This window comes from Pelophylax lessonae, assembly GCF_965119305.1.
Source record: "Pelophylax lessonae genome assembly, chromosome: 3".
NCBI classification, from domain to species: domain Eukaryota; kingdom Metazoa; phylum Chordata; class Amphibia; order Anura; family Ranidae; genus Pelophylax; species Pelophylax lessonae.
This window is the reverse complement of record NC_138770.1, coordinates 18,251,684-18,275,180: the sequence shown is the minus strand read 5'-3', so window position 1 is coordinate 18,275,180 and position 23,497 is coordinate 18,251,684. Positions and strand designations below refer to the sequence as shown.

The 23,497-nt window shown below is 44.3% G+C and overlaps 2 protein-coding genes across 2 annotated transcripts in view; both read right to left on the bottom strand.

The window, feature by feature from the left end:
- Nucleotides 1-23,497, bottom strand: part of LOC309550239 (uncharacterized protein) — a gene marked incomplete at both ends in the record, with an annotated part of 1,760,330 nt that overhangs the window by 1,510,025 nt on the left and 226,808 nt on the right.
- The window catches only part of LOC309548786 (uncharacterized protein), a gene marked incomplete at its 3' end in the record, with an annotated part of 145,338 nt that overhangs the window by 55,024 nt on the left and 66,817 nt on the right, over nt 1-23,497 (bottom strand). The window contains exons 2-3 of the mRNA XM_082248730.1: nt 1,993-2,121; nt 1,731-1,865 (exon numbers count right to left, since the gene is read on the bottom strand). Of these exons, the coding sequence (XP_082104856.1) occupies nt 1,731-1,865; nt 1,993-2,088 (231 nt within the window). The 5' untranslated portion in view covers nt 2,089-2,121. The remainder of the gene's footprint in view (nt 1-1,730; nt 1,866-1,992; nt 2,122-23,497) is intronic.

Sequence of the window (23,497 nt, the reverse complement as noted above, 5' to 3'; positions counted from 1 at the left end):
TTGCGATTCGGCACTGCACGACTTTAACGGACAATTGCGTGGTCGTGCGACGCTGTACCTAAACAAATTTGATGTCCTTTTTTTCCCACAAACAGAGCTTTCTTTTGGTGGTATTTGATAACCTGTATGATTTTTTGATCATGCGCTATAAACAAAAAAAGAGCAACAATTTTGCAAAAATAACAATATATTTCACAATTTTTTATATGAAATTCCCCCCCAAAAAAATGTAAAAATCAAAATTTTTTAACATTTTTGGCCAATTTGTTTTCTGCTACATGTGCTTGGTAAGAAAATCACAATAAGCGTATTTTGATTGGTTTGTGCAAAAGTTATTGCGTTTACTAACTAAGGTAAAGATTTTTGTTTTTTTTTTAACGAGTAATGGCGGCGATCTGCGATTTTTTTTGCGGGACTGAGACATTGCGGCGGACAGATCGGACCCTTGACTGACATTTTTGGGGGTACCAGGGACATTACTACAGTAATCAGTGCTATACATATGCACTGTTACTGTAAAAATGCAACTGGCAGGGAAGGGGTTAACTTTATTGGGGAACGAGGGGTTAAGTGTGTCCCTAGGGGCGTGCGTCTAACTGTGAATTGACATGGCTACTGGTGTAAGAACAGAGATCAACGGTCCTACATAGTAGAACCGTATAATCTCCATTTTTACACAGGGGAGAATGACAGGCGGCTTTGTTTACATTAGCCGCCTGCCTTTCTCCCTTCATGGCGGATGATCGCAAGTGACCGGCGGACATCGGGTCCGCCGGTCACATGCACGGACTTGTTCGGGAACGAGCCGAGGTGGGAGCACGCCTCCGCGGGCGCGCGCTCGCCCGCTATTGGCTCACAAGCTAGTGACAGGCTAGTGACCTATATATACGTCACTTTGCCTGGCCGTGGCTGACCGCCGCAGTATATGTACTTGCGGCGGTCGGCAACCTGTTAAGTTTCTCTAGTTTAGTTCTAAGTCTATCTTCTGTTAGCCATGGCGGTATTTCCGGAGGTGTGTTGTTTAGTTTGGCCTTACAAGCTGGGTTTGTGTAGCCCCCCGATTCTTTTGTGAAGACTGAAGAGAAGAAATTATTTAACATTTCCGCCTTTTCTCTGTCCTCTGTGGCCAAATCTCCCTTGTCGTCTTTTATGGGGCCAATGTGTTCTGGCCTCGCTTTCTTACTGTTTATATACTAAATAATTATTATTTTTTTTTTTTTTTACTCTCTTCCGCTATATGTCTCTCGTGTTCTATTTTATCCGCCTTTATTTCGTCTTTACATTTCTTATTACACTCTTTGTAATGCTTGAATGCTGCCAATGACCCCTCAGCCTTTTATTTTTTGAAGGCCTTTCCTTTAGTATTAATATGCATTTTTATGTTGGACTTTAGCCACACAGGGTTTAGTTTTTCTCTTTTAAATGTATTTCCCTTTGGAATGCACTGGCCAATCCCTTTGTTTAGTATGCTCTTGAAGCACTCAGATTTTTCCTCCGTGTTCTTTGTTCCCAGGGTTCTATACCAATTTATATTTTCTAGCAGAGAGCGCAGTTTTGGGAAATTGGCTCTTTTGAAATTGAGTGTTCTTATATTACCCTTGTTTTTCTGATTACTATAATTAATACTGAAACTAATTGACCTATGTTCACTGTTTCCTAAGTTGCCCCATATTTCTTGCCGAATTTTTGCCCCGTATTTCTAATGTCTCAGAATTCCCAGCACCGCTCACCTCTCCTGTCAGCAGCTCCATCATCTTTTTGGTGACTTCTAGAATCTTCTGCATGTTGTGTCTCTCAGGTTTTAGGGAGTCACGTGGAGGCACTGTGATGGTCATATGATCACCTGACTTCAGAGGAGAAAATCTCTGTATTGAAGAACCAATAGGAAAATCATGTTAGAATCCCAGAATCCTCCTCACCTCTCTGGTCAGGTCTGTGTATTATTATTAGAGATAAGAATGGTATCATGTGACCTCCCAGAATCCTCCTCACCTCTCCGGTCAGCAGGTATATGATCTCCAGGGTGAGGTTTAGTATCTTCTCAGTCATGTGACTCCGGTCCTCCTCCATCCTCATTGGTGCCATCATTTGATCTATACAGGTCTCCTTGTAGATGGATAACTTTGGGAAATGAAGGTAAGAATTATTTGGATGGTATTGGTCACAATAATATGTGGATGTGAGGGGCGGTAATAGGAGAGTTGCTGTACATTTAAGAACTTCTGTCCCCATGAGAATACATTTAGGCCTTTTGCACACTGTAGCTAGAAAAAGCTCAGTACAGATTTTTTTTTTTTTGCTAAAATACAGCCCATCAAGGCCTCTTGCACACAATACTCCTGTTTGAGCATCTTCTATTTCCAGATTTTTTTTTTTTTATGTATTTGCGTGTATTCAAGTGTATTGGTGTGTATTTGCATCAAGGGTTAAAATACTGACCAAAAATGCAGATTTTTCTATTTTGTTTTTACTGAAGAATGCACAGCGCTTGTTTACATGCCTGTGTGCACAGGCACATTACAATTAATGGGCTTTATTTTAGCTCAGAGAAAAAAAGAAAAAGCTGTACTGAGCTTTTTCAAGCTGCGAGATGCTCAAACAGGAGTATCGTGTGCAAGAGGCCTTAATCTGGACTGTTTTGGATTTGTTACATCTTGGAGGACCTTGGACCCTCCTAGCCTGCCAGATCAGAATTCCCCTTTTCTCTGTTGGATTTGTTTGGTTTCTGAGCTGGTTTGCAGCTGAAATAAAACTTCTCTATGAACAAGTGCTCACCAACGAATGAAGGAATTCCCTTCTTCATCTTACATAATATCCCAGAACAAATCACATGACCAGTGGGACAATAAGATGGTTAAGATTGCCAGTTATGTAAGGTCTGAAAAATAAGAGCAGGTGGGGTGGGAGGACAATCATAGACCTCCATCTGTCCCTCAGAGTCCCCTGAGCCCTCCAGCCCCCTATTCCCTCAGAGCCCTGAAGCCTGACTACCCCCTCGAGATTCTCAGAGTCCTTCAGACTTCAGTCCTTCAGATACATTACATACAGAGGTATATACCTATATACATACAGAGGCCCCTAAAGTCTTCCAGCTTTAATAAACCCTCACATCCCCTCAGCTCCTATACTTCCCTTAGAGCCCTCACTATTTTCCTCCCTCTTACATCAATGATGGAACATATTCTTCATTTCAGGCTGGGGAATGTTTTCTTCCTCCTGACCAGCAATGTAAGGGGCTCTATGCTCTATACTCCTGACCCCGGCACTCCATCATTGTGTTGGCTGCATATTGTAATGATTGCCCATTGGCTGCCTGTGTTGTGTAATAATTGCCCTTTGTAGGCCATGTATGGTCAGGATTAGAGATGGGCTTGGGTGTGTTCGAGTTTGCATGTGCCCGATCCCGCCAGGAAGCCGACACTGCAGTCCACTAATCACAGGCAGTGGATCGGGAAATGTCTCACTGTCTGTGATTAGCGGAGTGCAATGTCGGCTTCCTGGCGCGATCGGGCACGTGCGAACTCGCACACGCCCAAGCCCATCTCTAGTCAGGATGGTCATTGTCTTATCTATTTATTGTCAGTGCTGTTTGTTTAGAGGAACATATTACTAGAATTTATCACCAAAATGAAGAGAATGTTCCGGCCCCAAAAGTGGGGAAATGTTCTGACCCTGAAGGGGTTAATCTAGGTTTCCACACTATATATGTGTGTATCAGGGGCGTAACTACAGGGGTTGCAGGGGTTGCAATTGCTACCGGGCCCCATGCTCCAGGGGGCCCGGTAGCAAACCAGTGGGTGAACTTCCAGGATCTCAAAGGTCACACTTGCGACTGGGCCCTGGCATTGCACCACTGTGGGGAGGCCCCAAGATTGCAGGAAGGGGGCCCACTGCAGAACTTGTGAAAGGATCCTGCTGCGGGACCATAATAAAAGGCCATGCAATGAGAGTAAAGAGCCCCAGGATTAGTGGGAAGAGCCCCGGGCTTGAAGGGAAGGGCCCCAGCCAGGTGTCTGGGGGGCCCTTCATGGTTTCTTGCATCGGGGGCCCTGAAGGTTCTAGTTACGCCTCTGGTGTGTATCATCATCTGCTGGAGATAAAAGACGTCACAGTGACTATGGAGGAAGAGGACGGACATGATGGGGGGTTACTGGGTGTAAATAGAAAATAAGATCTTATTACCTCCTCTGCTGCCTCTTCCAGCAACGTCTCCACTCAACTTCCTCCCAACTCACCTCTCACCCAGAACTTTCTGTCTGTATTCCATAGAGACTTCCTGTCTGGGTAGAAGTGAGATCACCACCTTGTGGAACTCAGTGGAACTGCAGCCCTGAGAAACGTCTGGTAGTGTGAACACGGCCTTGTGCTGTGTGTGTATGTACTGTATATCCTTCCCCTTTCTCTCCTCCCTGAGTGTGTATGAAGAGGCGGAGCTCCTGCTGGAACAGCGGTCGGAGGAGGAAGCCGAGTCTATGAGGGAGACTGACAGAAAACGCAGCAGACTTGCAGGAGTGAGCGAGGAGGATCCAGTTCCTTTGCCATCGGAGGTGAGGAGAGTGTGAAGGATGTTTGTGACTCTGGTAGCTGAAAAGCTGGGAGTCATATTGCTCTGGTGAGTGGGGAAGCACTACTAAGGGGGCGCCCTCACCATCACGTGTGTAAGAGGTGGAAGAAGGCGTGGCTACACTACAGCTGGCACAGTTTGGAGCACAGAGAACTTTCACACCTTATCAACTTTTCATTCATTTGTGGATTTAATTTAGCAAAATAAATTCATTGAAGTAGTTACAAAGTGGAAGCAGTGGACTTACAGAGAGCACTATATTGAGCACAAATTATTGTATAATTACATGAATTTTCACAGGTTTTTAGTTTATTTAATATAGCAGCCACTATTATGATATGAATGAAGTAGGTGTGAAGTGGAAGCCGTAGATCTGTAGAGAATATTATTTTGAGCACCTAACACTTTATAGATGAATGTATCCACATATTTTAGTGTGTATGTACTGTACACTGATCAGCCATAACATTATGATCACTGACAGGTGAAGTGAATAATATAGATTATCTCATTACAATGTCATCTGGAAGTGGGTGGGGTATATTTGGCAGCAAGTAAACATGTTTTCCATGAAGTTGTTGTTTTTTTAAAGCAAAGAAATGGGCATTGCAGTTTGTTGTGTATGGGGCTGCAAGGGATGTGGGCGAAGAGATGGCACCAGGATGCATTTTGGGAAGAAGACAAGCCGGTGGGGGCAGTGTGATGCTTTGTCTGGTGGATGGGTATAATGTTCTGGTGGGTGGGTATAATGTTCTGGTGGGTGGTATAATGTTCTGGTGGGTGGTATAATGTTCGGGTGGGTGGTAAATGAACACACAACTTAGTAAGATAAATAAAATGAAATAAAGGAAAAATAATTCCACCACCATTTTATTCTCAGCAGAGGAAATAGATACTAATAGGCTGCAGGAGATCTGCTTCATTTCAACCCCCTCCTTTTCTCTTATCAGATCTCCTGCAGCCTATAAGCACCCATTTCTCTTTCTGTGTCTCAGCAGATCTCCTGCAGCCTATTAGCACCCATTTCCCTTTCTATGTCTCAGTAGATCCCCTGCAGCCTATTAGCACCCATTTCCCTATTAGAGAATAAAATGGCGGTAGTTCCAATGTTTTATGTCACACGATATTAGCGCAATGGATTAGGAAACAGAAAATGTCAGTAAAAAACCCAGTGCAGGTAATTTTGGGGCCACAGACACAATCTATCCCCCAATTCATAGATTCCTAGAGAAGAGTTTGTTGTGGAAGTGAAGTTGGGTACAAGTCAATAAAACCCCCGACACTCCCAGCTGAGAACAATGAAGGAGATTACTATTCCAATCCTCCAACCAGTTTTCTCGCTGGGAAGGTCTGGAAGTCAATATTTCCCCAGCTGACCAGGAACAATGAAGGAGTTTACTATTCAAATCCTCAACAACTCGTTTTCCCACTCGCTATTTCCCCAGCTGGCAGAGACAAGACTTCATATAGAGTGTCAGCTTCTTGCATCGTCCAGCATCGGGAAATGGGGGATAAATACAATGACCCCTCCCCTTTTATCCATAAATCCTGCCCTCTTATCATCAACGTAAAAGATGTGACAACATCTGTGATAAATCATCGACGCATTTCACCTCATCAGTATCCAGTGATCAACCATAAAGTGACCCCAAAGTCCATCCAACGTCTCCTTTATACTTCACTAAATTATATCTCCACCAATAAATGTCTCCAAACCTCCAGAGCTTCCTCCTCCAAATCTCAGTATTTGCTCCAGCAAACTGTGTGTAGTGGACTACAAAACTCCTCCTTCCTCAAACACCAATCCCATGCTCTGTTGGTGCTCACATTCAGATTGTGCGCTCACCAGACCTCCATCACTCTCCTAATAAGTGGCTCCACAATAGCTTTAGAGGAACCCTGGTTGAGAAATGCTGGACTAGGCAGTAATATATTTCTATCCCCATCGGTGGGAGTGGAGATGACCCATCTATAAGGATATACAGTACATACACACACAGCACAAGGCCGTGTTCACACTACCTGATGTTTCTCAGGGCTGCAGTTCCTCTGAGCTCCACAAGGTGGTGATCTTACTTCTACCCAGACAGGAAGTCTCTATGGAATACAGACAGGAAGTCTCTATGGAATACAGACAGGAAGTGATGTCAGATATAAATAGGAAATTCTGGGTGAAAGGTGAGTTGGGAGGCAGTAGTGAGGAGACGTTGCTGGAAGAGGCAGCAGAGGAGTTAATAGGATATTATCTATTTACACCCAATAACCCCTGCGTCATGTCCGTCCTCTTCCTCCATAGTCACTGTGACGTCAGAAGGAAGAAAACATTCCCTAGCCTGCCATGAATAATATGTTCCATCATTGGTGTCAGAGGGAGGAAAATTCTGAGGCCTCTGTGGAAAGTAGAGGGCTCGAGGGGCTTTGAGGGTTTAGTAAAGCTGAAAGACTTCAGAGGTAAGTCAGAGAATTCTATGACATCACACTGACCTCACAGCTCCTCCTCCCAATGTCCCTCCATGTGGCTCTTTTTTCTGATGCTCTTAGGATGTGGGCGGACCCTTTTCATCCTCTCAACCAAAGCAGAACTGTTGATCCTGTATTTTATGTAATGATGTCAGAATTCCCTATGCCAAGCCTTTAACCTACAGAATTGGAGGGGGGAGGTGTCCCTGAAGTAGGGCTTTAAAAAAAAAATATACAGACCTTACGGGTGAGGAGGATTCTGGGAAGGTCATTTATTTTTACTATTTATGAAAACTGCTGACAGGAGAGGTAGGCGGTGCTGGAAATTGTGGGATATTATCCAGTAACAGACAAGGGATGTGTCTGGATGGTGACTGTATCATTGTGTGTGTCAGGTTCCTATAAGGTGTCAGGATGTCACTGTCTATTTCTCCATGGAGGAGTGGGAGTATTTAGAATGACACAAGGATCTCTACAAGGACGTCATGATGGAGAATCAGCCGCCCCTCACATCACCGGGTAAGAGGAGACTTTATTGTAAAGGAGAGAGCAGTACAGAGGCTCCACCTAGATCCCCCATCATCTGATAAACACATAGAAACAATGTATTCAGTCAGTGTGTGTGTTTCCTACAGATGGATCCAGTAATGCGAACCCAGCAGAGAGATGTCCCCGTCCTCTGTATTCCCGGGATTCCACACAGGAAGGTCACACCATCCCTCACCATCATCAGGTAGATGATTGACAATTATTGGTAGTTCTGATTTATATACAGTATGTTTGTTACAATGAATGTTTTATTATATATTCAGAGTGGAAACCTCGGGGATGATAATATTGATGTTAAAGAAGAGTATAAAGAGGAGGATGAGGAGTATGGAGTGATGGAGGAGTTTTCAGAAGGACACAAGGATATGATGGAGCCACCTAATACCAGGAACCCACCAGAGAGATGTCCCCGTCCTCTGTATTCCCGGGATTCCACACAGGAAGATCACACCATCCCTCACTGTTACAAGGTTGGTGTGACAGAGCTTTTAAAACACAGACTCGTGAAGAGCATATGTGGATTTGTTAGGTGATGTCACAATAAAAAATCTTATATTTTACAGATGATATTTTCTCTCGCTTTGATTTAGAGTGGAGATCCAATCGATATAGAATTTGAGGTTAAAGCAGAAGAAGAAGAGAGGTATGTGAGGGATGATCAGCAGTCTATGGAGGAGGATGGAATAACGGGGACATTTATAGAGGAGGACACTCCTACAGAGATCAGCACAGGTGGGTCATTAACACTGAATACATTGCTCCACCAATACTGCTCACTGATTGGTCCAGAGTAGGGTGGGGACTGGGTGATATCAGCCTGAGAGAAGGAGTCAATAACCCTAAGATGGACGTCTTCAGGATCAGTCCAGTCTTCATCTGGGTTGTTCTCCCACCATCCTCACGCTCTGACCTCTGGTGGGGCTCAGCCCCGCTGTTATTCATGACTAAATCATGGACTAAATAAGGAAGTGCAGGACTTCTTGTGTTGGGAAGATGGCAATGAGTGATAGAGGGGGAGGGGACACTCGTCCTATAATCCCCTCATCACTGTCACTCCTATAAAAGACAGTTCTCGTTGTTTCCTCACTCTCTGACTAAGGTCCATGAATAAAGAAATGAACTGGTAGGAGATTCAGAGGACCAATTTACTAGTTACCTTGAGGTTGGAATTGTAAGATCCTCAGAGACAGGGGTAGACTGACAACTCATAGGGCCCCCGGGCAATAGGAGTTCATCGTGCCCCCATGTCCACACTCAAGCCACACCTACATATGCATAGAGGGGACATTTAAATATCTACCACAGCATAGCCTGCATGGAAGTTCCCGGCTTCTTTCTATAGAGTCCGCTGGGCACTTCCAGGTTTAGAGGTGGCTGCAATGTGGCAGCCATATTTGTGATGCAACCAGAGGTGTTTTATGAAATCAGAAATATATGACAGATGCTGGACCAGCGCTATTAAACCCACAGTGTTCGGGGAAAATTATAAAAATGAATGTAAACAATAGATATAAAAGCAGATATAGAGAATCAAAAAATATTGATAAAAAAAAAACAATAATGATAAATGTTTCAGGTGTATATAGATACAAAGTCCACGGAGTAGAGTCTATGTAGAGATAGATGGCTGGGTGGCCGCCGGCTCTATCAGAGTTAGGAGGAGACTCTGTGCATGGTAGATAAATAAAAGAGAGAGAACAGAGCAGCGCCACCTGAGTGTAGTATTAAAACAATCCTTTATTGGCATAAAAGGTAATGGAGTGATAGGAAAGCGGGCTTTACAGCAAGTCATCCGATCCACTGAAGGGGAGGCAGGAGAGGCGTAGACAGCCCTGGGTCCTGGCTGTGTCAGTGGCTTCTGGCACTTCCTGGTGTCCTGTCGGCGTCACAGCTTCTCCCTCATCACATCCGGTGGAAGTGGGGTGGTGCTAGCGTTCGAGGCATGCATGCCCCTTCTTCAGGCATTGTCTACAGACCAAAGGAAGCTCCCTCTTATATGGCTAGAGTTGGAGCCAGTGTCATCAGTTGTCAAGGAGATGGGGGAGTGGCTTGGAGCAGAGAGGAGCTAGTGTACAGCTGTGAGAGATAAGGGCTGAACATCCTAGGCTTATTAACCCTATGTGCACTTGTTAGGAGTTTTATGGGCAGTTCAGCTAAGATTGGTCACATATATGAATATGCTGCAACTGGAGAAGATATACTATACTTGAATTGGGTGTCCTGATGGAAGTTCCCTCGTGGGGATTAGGGGGCTGCTGTATAGTAGAGGGTAAAGGGGGGGGGGTTTAATTTGTACGGTGTCTATGCACACAAGTGAGACGGATGTGATGAGGGAGAAGCTGTGACGCCGGAAGGGAACACCCGGAAGTGTCAGAAGCCACTGACACAGCCAGGACCCAGGGCTGTCTACACCTCTCCTGCCTCCCCTGCAGTGGATCGGATGACTTGCAGTAAATCCTGCTTTCCTATCACTCATGTGAGTGCATTACCTTTTATGCCAATAAAGGATTGTTTTAATACTACACTCAGGTGGCGCTGCTCTGTTCTCTCTCTTTTATTTATCGGTTTTATGAAAGCAGTAGACCTGTGTGTGAGATCATAATTTGAGCCCTAAGAGTAGGGAGAGGGGGGGTTAGAGAGGGAGGTGAGAGATGGAGAGGAGTGAGAGACAGAGGGGAGGATGAGAGTGAGATGGGGTGATAGGGGAGGATGAGATACAGAGTAGGTAAGAGGGAGAGGTGAGAGGCAGGGGGAGGGTGAGAGAGAGGGGGATACAGAGGAGGTGTTGGGAGAGGGGGGTGAGGGAGACAGAGAGTAGGGTGAGAGGGAGAGGTGGGGGGTGAGAGAGAGGGGGATACAGAGGAGGTGTGGGAGACAGAGGAGGCTGAGAGAGAAGGGAGAGGCAGAAGAGGTATGAGAGACATGGGGGGTAAGAGAGGTGGGTGAGACAGACAGGGGGGTTGAGAGAGGGAAGGGGAGACAGAGAGAGTGAGAGGGGGGCATGGGGGTTGAGGAAGGGGGGACTCCCGTACCCCCCCCCATATTACACCAGGAGACCCCCCCCTCCCCTCAAAATTATACCAGCAAAATGTTCTACAATTTTCAGACACCTATAACGTACCCATCAGCAGGGTCCTCTGATCACTATATCAGCCTGGTAAAAGAGTCAGTGTCCAGTCATGTCACACAGTCAGGGACTCCTCTCACCTTCCTTCCGGCTCAATCACCAGCTGTATGTATTAAGGAAAGATCATAGCCTGGGACCCCGACCCGCTTCGCTACTACTGCACAGGTGAGCTACTTCCAGCATCAGATCGGGTGCTGCCAGGGCCATTGTTAAAAATCATGGGACCCTATACAACCTACCTGACGCCCCCCCCCCCCCCTTAACCTCACTCCTGGTCCCACCCCTCTCCCTGCCTCAAAACAAAATGCAGCTTTGTCTTCAAGTGCGTGCAGTAGAAGGGGGAGGCAGGTACAAATACAAGTGTAAATGAGGCCTACAGCTACAGAACTTTTTCAGGATTCCACTGCATACGCAATACAGGGTACAGAATTGTGCTACGCACAGAGTGCAGGGTAAAGGGGTACACTCGTGCAGAGCCCAGGAGTAGGTTACATTCAGAGTTTAGGTTCAGGAGTGCACTACATACAGAATGAAGGGTGGAGGATTGTGCTATGTACAGAGTGAAGGGTGTAGGATTGTGCTATGTACAGAGTGCAGGGTGGAGGATTGTGCTACGTATAGAGTGCAGGGTGGAGGATTGTGCTACGTATAGAGTGCAGGGTTCAGGATTGTGCTACGTACAGAGTGCAGGGTTCAGGATTGTGCTACGTATAGAGTGCAGGGTTCAGGATTGTGCTACGTACAGAGTGCAGGGTTCAGGATTGTGCTACATACAGAGTGCAGGGTTTAGGATTGTGCTACGCACAGAATGCAGGGTTGAGGATTGTGCTACGTACAGAGTACAGGGTTCAGGATTGTGCTTTGTACAGAATGCAGGGTTCAGAATTGTGCCTTGTACAGAATGCAGTGTTCAGGATTGTGCTAGGTACTGAGAGGAGGGTTCAGGATTGTGCTAGTACAGAATGCAGGGTTCAGGATTGTGCTATGTACAGAATGCAGGGTGGAGGATTGTTCTATGTACAGAGTGCAGGGTGGAGGATTGTGCTATGTACAGAGTGCAGGGTGGAGGATTGTGCTATGTACAGAGTGCAGGGTAGAGGATTGTGCTATGTACAGAGTGCAGGGTTCAGGATTGTGCTATGTACAGAGTGCAGGGTTCAGGATTGTGCTACGTACAGAGTGCAGGGTTCAGGATTGTGCTACGTACAGAGTGCAGGGTTCAGGATTGTGCTACATACAGAGTGCAGGGTTTAGGATTGTGCTACCTAAGAGTGCAGGGTTCAGGATTGTGCTACGCACAGAATGCAGGGTTGAGGATTGTGCTACGTACAGAGTGCAGGGTTCAGGATTGTGCTTTGTACAGAATGCAGGGTTCAGAATTGTGCCTTGTACAGAATGCAGTGTTCAGGATTGTGCTAGGTACTGAGAGGAGGGTTCAGGATTGTGCTATGTACAGAATGCAGGGTTCAGGATTGTGCTATTTACAGAATGCAGGGTTCAGGATTGTGCTATGTACAGAATGCAGGGTTCAGGATTGTGCTACGTACAGAATGCAGGGTTCAGGATTGTGCTACGTACAGAATGCAGGGTTTAGGATTGTGCTACTTACAGAGTGCATGGTTCAGGATTGTGCTACGTACAGAATGCAGGGTTCAGGATTGTGCTACGTACAGAATGCAGGGTTTAGGATTGTGCTACGTACAGAATGCAGGGTTTAGGATTGTGCTACGTACAGAGTGCAGGGTTCAGGATTGTGCTCAGGATTGTGCTATGTACAGAGTGCAGGGTGGAGGATTGTGCTATGTACAGAGTGCAGGGTAGAGGATTGTGCTATGTACAGAGTGCAGGGTAGAGGATTGTGCTATGTACAGAGTGCAGGGTGGAGGATTGTGTTATGTACAGAGTGCAGGGTGGAGGATTGTGCTATGTACAGAGTGCAGGGTGGAGGATTGTGCTATGTACAGAGTGCAGGGTGGAGGATTGTGCTATGTACAGAGTGCAGGGTGGAGGATTGTGCTATGTACAGAGTGCAGGGTAGAGGATTGTGCTATGTACAGAGTGCAGGGTAGAGGATTGTGCTATGTACAGAGTGCAGGGTAGAGGATTGTGCTATGTACAGAGTGCAGGGTGGAGGATTGTGCTATGTACAGAGTGCAGGGTGGAGGATTGTGCTATGTACAGACTGCAGGGTAGAGGATTGTGCTATGTACAGAGTGCAGGGTGGAGGAGTGTTCTATGTACAGAGTGCATGGTTCAGGGTTCAGGAGTGTGCTATGTACAGAGTACAGGGTTCAGGAGTGTGCTATTTACAGAGTGCAGGGTAGAGGATTGTGCTACGTACACAGTGCAGGGTAGAGGATTGTGCTATGTACAGAGTGCAGGGTAGAGGATTGTGCTATGTACAGAGTGCAGGGTAGAGGATTGTGCTACGTACACAGTGCAGGGTAGAGGATTGTGCTATGTACAGAGTGCAGGGTTCAGGAGTGTGCTATGTACAGAGTGCAGGGTAGAGGATTGTGCTATGTACAGAGTGCAGGGTAGAGGATTGTGCTATGTACAGAGTGCAGGGTAGAGGATTGTGCTATGTACAGAGTGCAGGGTGGAGGATTGTGCTATGTACAGAGTGCAGGGTGGAGAATTGTGCTATGTACAGAGTGCAGGGTAGAGGAGTGTGCTATGTGCAGAGTGCAGGGTAGAGGAGTGTGCTATGTGCAGAGTGCAGGGTAGAGGAGTGTGCTATGTGCAGAGTGCAGGGTTCAGGAGTGTGCTATGTACAGAGTGCAGGGTTCAGGAGTGTGCTATGTACAGAGTGCAGGGTTCAGGAGTGTGCTATGTACAGAGTGCAGGGTGGAGGATTGTGCTTTGTACAGAGTGCAGGGCGGAGGACTGTGTTATGTACAGAGCGCACATGTGCATATCTTACAGGTCATACCCTCCTCTAACAGAGCTATTCCCGTAAATTTCCCCCAGTACAGATCTCTTCTCCCCTCCCTGTCCAGTGCCTCTCTCCTCCTTTTCCAGTAAATACCTCCCTTCCCTGTCTAGGACACATCTCTCCTCTGCCACACAGAAAAGAATGGACTGTAACTTACAGGAGGTCAGGCTGTCGGTGCCGGCTTCTTCTGATGCTGCGGACTCGAGGATTGAGCTGTGTGCCCCGCCCCCCCCTCTGTTGAATATGCAGAGAGAGCAGGGAGGGTTTTGAGTGTGCTGCTGGGATCGCTGTCTCTTATATAACACAAAAGCCAGGCTTCTGTGTTTTATAAATGACTATAGTGAGCGGCAATGCAAGGGGCCAGGGCTGAAGGTTCCAGCTGGAAATAAATTAAAAAAAACTTTATTAATGCATTAAAAAACTTGAAGCTGCCAGCTGGCCGGACCCCCTGCATCGGCATCCCTGGGCCCAGCCACTGCCTCCTCAGCTCCTCTCACCGGCAGTCCCCTGCTCTCTGTGACACACATGCAGCCTCTCATGGGGCCCCCTACTGACTCCGGGCCCTCGGACCACGGCCAAAGTGCCCGACCGACCAGTCCGCCCCTGCTCAGAGACAAAGCTGCCTGATGTGGGCGGAGTCCTGGTTTAGGGGAACCAATCTGCTCATGTCTAGTAATAATCTTTTTATTTCTATTTTAGTAGATGGACAGGAGATGAGGAAAACTTTAGAGGATTGTCTCACTTTGTCTCCAGACTGTAAAGTAGAAGATGAGGAGATCACACAGTATAGTCCAGGAGAAAACCCGGCTACCTCAAATGTCCATCCGGCACCACACAGTGTAGATGGACCATCGTATTCCTCTTATCCCGAGGAACCTCAGACTGTGAGGGACGGTGCCGGACCATCGTATTCCTCTTATCCTGAGGAACCTCAGACTGTGAGGGACAGTGCCGGACCATCGTATTCCTCTTATCCTGAGGAACCTCAGACTGTGAGGGACAGTGCCGTCCTTCCAACACATAAGAGGTTTTCCTGTACTGAGTGCGGGAAGTGTTTCCGTTTTAAATCCTATCTTAATAGACATGAAAGAGCCCACACAGGGGAGAAGCCGTATTGCTGTCCTGAGTGTGGGAAATGTTTTTCACAGAAGTCCTTCTATCACAGACATCAGAGATCTCACACAGGAGAGAAGCCGTATTGCTGTCCTGAGTGTGGGAAATGTTTTTCACAGAAGTTTGATCTTTACAGACATCAGAGATCTCACACAGGTGAGAAGCCACACTCCTGTCCTGAGTGTGGGAAATGTTTTTATCAGAAGTCTGATCTTTACCCACATCAGAGATCTCACACGGGAGAGAAGCTGTTTCCCTGTCCTGAGTGTGGGAAGTGTTTTTCACGGAAGTCCTAACTTTACAGACATCAGAGATCTCACACGGGGGAGAAGCCATATTTCTGTCCTGAGTGCAGGAAATGTTTTTCACAGAAGTCTACTCTTTCCACACATCAGAGATTGCATACAGGCGAGAAGCCGTATTCCTGTCCTGAGTGCAGAAAATGTTTTTCATACAAGTTTGGGCTTTACACACATCAGAGATCTCACACGGGGGAGAAGCCGTATTGCTGTCCTGAGTGTGGGAAATGTTTTGTAACAAAAACAAACCTTGTTAGCCATCGGAGATCTCACACAGGGGAGAAGCCATATTTCTGCCCTGAGTGCGAGAAGTGTTTTTCACAGATATCGAGTCATTCCAGACATCAGAGATCTCACACAGGGGAGATGCCACTTTCCTGTTCTGAGTGCGGGAAATGTTTTTCAACAAAAACAACTCTTGTTAGCCATCAGAGACTGCACACTGGTGAGAAGCCGTATTCCTGTCCTGAGTGCGGGAAATGTTTTTCAGATAAGTCCCATCTTTACAGACATCAGAGATCTCACAAGGAGAAGAAGCCGTATTCCTGTCCTGAGTGTGGGAAATGGTTTTCACAGAAGTCCAGTCTTTACAGACATCAGAGATCTCACACGGGGGAGAAGTCACTTTCCTGTCCTGAGTGAGGGAATTGTTCCTCACTGAAGTCCTGTCTTCCTGTGCATCACACAACCCTTGAGGTGTATTAGTGCACTGAGTGTGGGAAATGTCTTCTATATGAATGTTGGTGGACATGTGGGGAAGAAGCACACCCTGATATACACCTCAGATATACTCCATGGCTGATCTTCATCATGTAAGAAACACTTCATAAGGAGATCAGGGATCACCAAAGACATGGATGAAGTGTTGCCCCGTGTTGGCCATTGATAGCAGGAGAAAAATAAAAATGGAGTCATTACCTTTCATTGGCTGAGTACATTTTGTGGTGTAACCTTTCACAAACACTTAAAGGTCTATTTTTCAAATTATTTTATTTATCACAAATGTGAGAAGCTTTCAACCAGTCTTTACAAATGTTGGTTATATTTTACTTCATACACTACTTTCCTATGATCTTTTGCTCCATCTAGTGTCCATAGTGCAGTATTGATCATAGGAAATCACTGTATTACCTTGCATATGGCAAGACTTTATCATATTTGGTGGGCAAATGCATGTCACATTCTTCCAGCTTTTTTATAAATAGACCCTTTCATTTCCTTTGTGGATACCTGAGTGCGGTAGATATCAAAGAACATAAATTTATTAAACCAACCATTGATTTATAAAAGAAGATACTAAGTTTGTCCAAATGATTGCACTAAGTATAATGTAAATTAACACCATCTAGTGGACGGATTTAGCATTTTCCAATTTAAATCAATTGCAAACATTTGACCAGCACAGCAGATAGCTTAATAACATTTATATAAAGATGGGAAGTATGTAGCAGATAAATGAATAGACCTCCTTGCAATGTTATTACCAGGCTGCAGCTAGGGGGAGCTCTAATGTTTGGATTGTGATCACAGCAGAGTGATCCCATCTAGCGCACATTAACCCTTTCACTGCCAGAGCGGTGTTTGCATTATTTTTGCACACATGGTAAAATGCAGATTTTGGGCCTGAAGATTAGATAAAAACCCCAAACATATATTTTCTGAAAGCAGAGGCCCTGGAGAATAAAATGGTGGTAATTGTTAAGGTGTTCCTCGTACACAAATGTCACCTTCATATCCGGGTTTATTTTCTCCTTTCCCCCATTTTCTATGGTGTGATCTTTTCTACAATACATTGTTATAATAATGTAACACGTTGTGTATTGTATATTGTAAATCAGATCAGTGAATATTATTTGGTCTTTGTGAAAGTTATAGAGTCTACAAGCTATGGTGCCAATCATTGAAAATTGATCACACCTGATGTACTGACGGCCGAATTTCATTTCTTGAGACATTAATAAGCCAGGACAGTATAAATACCCCCCAAATGACCCCTTTTTGGAAAGTAGACATTCCAAGGTATTTAGTAAGAGGCATGGTGAGTTTTTTTTAAGTTGACATTTTTTTCCCACCATTCTTTGCAATATAAAGATTTTTTCCCCCCACAAAATTGTTATATTAACAGGTTATTTCTCACACACGGCATAGGCATACTTGCAACTACACCCCAAAACACATTCTTCTACTCCTCCTCTTCTAGTATGGCCATACCACATGTGTGAAACTTTTACACAGCCTCGCTACATACAGAGGCCCAACATCCAAGGAGTAATTTCAGGTATTCTAGGAGCATAAATTACACAACTACTTTCCTGACAACCTATCACAGTTTTGAAGGCCATGGAGCACCAGGCCAATGGAAAAGCCTACAAAATTACCCAATTATGGAAAGCAAACACCCCAATGTATATTCTATTAGGCATATTGAGTCTTTTGAACATGTAATTTTTTTCCATACGTTTTTGGAAATCGTGGAAAGAAAATGAAAACGCTTTTTTTTTTTAACACAAAGTTGTTCATTTATAAGATATTTCCAACATATAGCATGTACATAGCAACATTTATACCCCAAAATACATTCTGCTACTCCTCCTGTATGGTGATACCACATGTAACGGAACAGGGCACCCCTGACTGGGTACCTCCGTTGACAGATGCTCCTAGTGCTTTCCAAGGGCACCAAGACTCCACCAGACACTGTAACCACGTCAGACCCCACGAACTGCCGCAGTTTGGTTAGGGTCTCGCAATCTCCTACCCACCCTGGACCTACGACAAGGCTCCAGGTTCCTGTGGGTGAACCTCCTTTCCCCAGAGAGTGCAGCAGACAAGCTCTTATACAAGCTCTTACAAGAGCTTAGGGATTATCCAAGGGAGTATGGAGGATATATCAATCCCTTGTAGCCGATTCCCCCAATGATAGACAGGACTCTAGATTGAGGGTGAAGTAACTCTAGAACAGCTTTACTGAACAAGACTTTTATACAGTTTTCACCCACAAGGTTACCACCCAGATGGACCTTGTTGAAGACTGGACGTGATATTCACCATCCAATAGGAACAGAGTTTTACACTCTTATACAGTGTACAAAATATACAATGTGGGACAATCCCCCCTCCTCCTTAGCACCCAATCCACATATCTTTATACATCCCATAATACGTTTCTCTTAAGGCAGACAGACAGAACAATGGTAGGTCATTAGCACTTAACAATGAGACAGGGCAATCCACATTCCCTCCCAATACACAAACAAAAGGAAAACCTTTCTGACATTGAAAGATATGTAATATACACAGCATTTAGGAATTACAGATTTCATGGCAAATGGGAATAAATCTTAATATTTCTATATGGAGATATTGCTGACAAATATGAAGCAATCCAAACCATTACTTATCTGTCTTTAAATTCCAGTGACGGTGAATACTGTCACACCACATGTGTGAGACTTTTACACAGCATGGCAACATAGAGAGGCCCAACATGCAAGGAGCACCATCAAGTGTTCTAGGGACATAAAGTACACATATAAATTCCTGACAAACTATCATTTTTGTAGATCTTTCATAATTCTAATGCATAGCATGTACAGTGAGGGAAAATTCTAATCTCAGAATGTTACCTGTATAAAAAAGACACCTGTCCACAGAAGCAATCAATTATATTCCAATTTCTCCACCGTGGCCAAGACCAAAGGGCTGTCCAAAGATGTCAGGGACAAGATTGTAGACCTACACAAGGCTGGAATGGGCTACAAGGCCATCGCCAAGCAGCTTGGTGAGAGGGTGACAACAGTTGGTTAGATTATTCGCAAATGGAAGAAACACAAATTAACTGTCAATCTACTTTGGTCTGGGATTTCGTGCAAGATCTCACCTCATGGTGTTTCAATGATCATGAGAATGGTGAGGAATCAGCCTAGAATTACACGGGATAATCTTGCCAATGACCCTTAAGGCAGCTGGGACCATAGTCACCAAGAAAACAATTGGTAACACCCTACACTGTGAAGGACTGAAATCCTGCAGAGCATGCAAGGTCCTTCTGCTCAAGAATGCACATTAACAGGCCCGTCTGAAGTTTGCTAATAAACATCTAAGGCCGGGTCCGCAGTTTAGCAGTGGGTTCACACTGCTGTGTGGAGTGGCTCACAGCAGAGGTCTGGTGTGTCCCTGTTCTCTTTTTCAGGGATGAAGCAGGCCCAAATTTTTGGCTGCATTCGGACCTGAAACAGGTCAGAAGACGCACAGGACTCTTCTGCAAACCGCTCCGCAGCCATCCCCGAGCTGTGTGAATCGGCTCCATTGAGAGCTGGTCACAGTCTCTAGTGTAAACCAGCCTGAATGATTCAGAGGAAAACTTGGTGAAAGTGTTGTGGTCAGATGAGACCAAAATCAAGCTCTTTGGCATCAACTCAACTTGCCGTGTTTAGAAGAGGAGGATTGCTGCCTATGACCCCAAGAACACCATCCCCACCATCAAACATGCAGATGGAAACATTATGCTTTGGGGGTGTCTTTCTGCTGAGGGGACAGGACAACTTCACAGCATCAAAGGGACAATGGACGGGGCCCATGTACTGTCAAATCTTTGGTGAGAACCTGCTTCCCTCAGTCAGGGCATTGAAAATAGGTGGTGGATGGCCCAAGGCAACAAAGGAGTGGCTCAAGAAGAAGAAGCACATTAAGGTCCTGGAGTGGCCTAGCCAGTCTTTAAACCTTAATCCCATTGAAAATATGAGGAAGCTGAAGTTTCGAGTTACCAAACATCAGCCTTGTAACCTTAATGTGATTGTAAAGTCTTTTTTTTTTTTTCTATTAAATCAACAAATATGTTATACTTACCTCCTCTGTGCAGTTGGTTTTGCACAGGGCAACCTGGATCCTCCTATTCTCGGGTCCCTGGCTGGAGCTGCTGGCTCCTCCCTTCTGTTGAGTGCCCCCACAGCAAGCAGCTTGATATGGGGGCACCAGAGCCAAGCTGCAGCTCCCTGTGTCCATTCAGACACGCAACTACCGTTCAGCCCTGCCTCCTCTCTCTCTTGATTGGATAACTGAGTTTGATTGACATCAGTGGGGACCAATGGCACCGCTGCTGTGTCTCAGCCAATCAGGAGAGAGAGTCTCGGACAGCTAAGGCATTTGTGGCCATCAAATGCATTAAGATAAAAACCTTCTGACTTTACAACCACTTTAATGACTTGGAGAGGATCTGCAAAGAGTAGTGGGACAAAATCCTTCCTGAGATGTGTGCAAACCTGGAGGCCAACTACAAGAAACATCTGACCTCTGTGATTACCAACAAGAGTTTTGCCACCAAGTACCAAGTCATGTTTTGGGAAGGGCTCAAATACTTCTTTCACTCATTAAAATGCAAATCAATTTATAACTTTTTTGAAATGCGTTTTTCTGGATATTTTTGTTGTTATTCTGTCTCTCACTGTTAAAATAAACCGACCATTAAAATTATAGACTGACCATTTCTTTGTCAGTGGACAAATGTACAAAATCAGCAGAGGATCAAATACTTTTTTCCTTCACTGTACATACCAAGAAATACACCCGAAAATACATTCTGCTGGCCAAAGGGTAAACAAAATATTACCTGTGGTTTTAGTAGTGCAGTTGTCCACAGAGGAGAGCATTGGTCCAGTCAGCAGGCAGGGTTGTGGTCAGTAACAACAAAAGTAATTTGTCCAGGCAGCAGGCAGGAATATTGTCTATAGTCAGTACAGTCAGCAGGCAGAGATACTGTATTGTCAGCACAGCCAAAGCATTGGTTCAGGCAGCAACATGGTCAGCACAGCCAAAATATTGGTCCTGGTATTAGGCAGGAACATTGTCCACAGTACAGGTAGCAGGCAGAGGCATGATGGCAATAAGTTAGCAGCAGGCAGAAATATCAGGCTTAGGGCCTCAGTCAGGTAAGAGCTGGGCACTGTTAAACTTTCAGTATGAAATAGAAATACATTTTTATTATTACAGGTCAAGAATGGTGAACTTTGAGGCCTCAATTGACCTTGTTACATATTGAGTCAAAACCCTTTCAGTTTGAAACACACATTGCATCCATTGTTTGACATGGTTTTGTTTGCCTGTACTTTAAGATGAGAAGCCATGTCATCTGCCCCCAAGAGGAGCTGTGTTTGACGAACTTTTAAATACAATGCTCAGAAAGGCAGATAAATAAATTGCTTATCACAGGTGGAACGGCCTTTGGGGGAAAAGGTTTACATAAGACATTCTTCCCCTGGTCATGAAACAAGAAAAGCCAGAGAGATCATAAAACTTTATGTTCGGGCCATGACTCACACAATGGGCGAAACTCAATTTCAGGATAACACCTGTGTTCAACCATCCACCATGCAAGTAAACTATTGTTTCCACCCTGAGAAGACAAACAAAACTGTCTGGACAAAGACTAGAATCTATCATTTATTTACCTAAACACCAACGGGGGGGTAAAGTTGTTGGAATCTACATGGAGTCAAATAACCATTGTCACTTAGATTGATGAGAACTGCAAATCTCAAAATGAATTTCATAAAATCATAAAATGATACAACATCTTTGCCCGATCATATACAAAAGGTGTTATGGAACTATGATGTTATGACAACCTCCTACTGAGAAGTACATTATATTCTATCATATAGTAGTGTCAAATGGTCAGAAATTTTGCCCATATTTTATCATCCAGTCCCAAATCATGAATGTACTGTTGTTAACATAATAATGCCTAAATGGATAATATTCTGATCAGAAGTAACCATGTGTAGAAAAAGTTACATATACAAGCTGTTGTGTATCAATATATATAACTGTATATGTATCTATATAATTCTTACTGCTACTAATTGAAGTCTTGGGTTAAACAGTAAAATCCAATATATATGTATTACATAAGATATATTAAATATGAGAATGGTGTTATCCAGATTAATCTTTATTCAGATACCTGGTGGATTAAATGGACATGTCATAGATGAGAGCATGATTACATTTTATGTTGTTTTATAATAGTCTTAAATGGAGAAATCTTTATTTAATATACTGGTTAACCAAGAGGTGTCACCCTATGACATCACCAGTTAATGAATAAGTAACCCCAACCAATAGGATAATGTTCCTCCCACGGGGTTTGGCTTATGATAATTTTTACTGCCCTTTTGTTCAACACAAAATAAAAAGGAACCAGAGATGTAATAGGAGACACAAGACATCACATTTTGCCCAATATACATCACACTTACAACATACACACTATTACAGCTATGCACAGACTCACCTACACAGACGCCATCTTGGTCCACCATGTATCTGAACCTTTGAGGGACGCCAAACGAAGCTCCTCCCTAATTGGCCACCATCTTGGAAAAGCAGCCATCTTAAGGAACCTGGTAACTGCTATTCTAAGCTAGCGGCCATTTTAAATATGGTAATTATGCCTTGCTGTTATTTTATTATTATTCAATATTGTTTATATACTTCCTTAAATGTTTTACATTTCATATTTAAAGGGTAACAAAAGTACAATCCCAGCCGTATAAACCATATGTAGATTTTTCTCTAAAGAGATGATTTTTGTTTTTATAACATTTTTAATATCAGATTAAGCGCATTATTTGCGATTTTACGTCTTCCGTTTTGCATGGCTTATTCTCACTTCATCTGCAGTGGAATGACTTTCGGCCATGTGATTCGCAGACTATTGTGGTCTGATTATATAGAATATTAATTTATGGTTCATACTACACCTGGGAAAAACATAATCTTGCTTTATTTTACTTTCATTGTTTAGCTAAATATCACATTGCATTTATCGTTTTAAGTTTGTATCTTATGTAAGGTTATCTCTTTGTGTCACCCAAGTATGATCATTTATGGTGAAAATATGTCTTGCGAATAAATATTCTTATATATATATATTCCCTACTGTAGACTGTTTCACTAAGATTGGTATATGCTTTTAAAAAGAAATTAACTGATAAAAAAAAGAACTCGGGAAAATTGCGTGGTATACTATGAGTGTCTGAACAAAATTAATTGGGTTTTTTCTGAGATATTAAATTATTTGCCGTAATCGGCTGGAGGCACTCCGTCATAATTCTATTGATAGTTCAGACATCGCCTTTTAGTAATAAATTAAAAATAGTCAAATTTTATACCAAAACGCACAACAACATGTGACCGGCTGTGATTGGACACAGTCGATCACATGGGTAAATAGCCAAGTCATTGGCTCTTTTCCAAGATCAGGGTCGTGCCCTGTCCAAGCAGCACGGTGCGGCCACAATCGCCGCACTGCGTGCCCCCACTTGCGCACGAGAGAGGCTGTTCTGGTAAGCCGTCATGTGAACGAGAGCCGCACCGCTCCACCGTCATTTGACGGTGGGTGTGCGGGCGGCAAGTGGTTTAGGGGGAATGCTGTGGACCTCCCACTTACC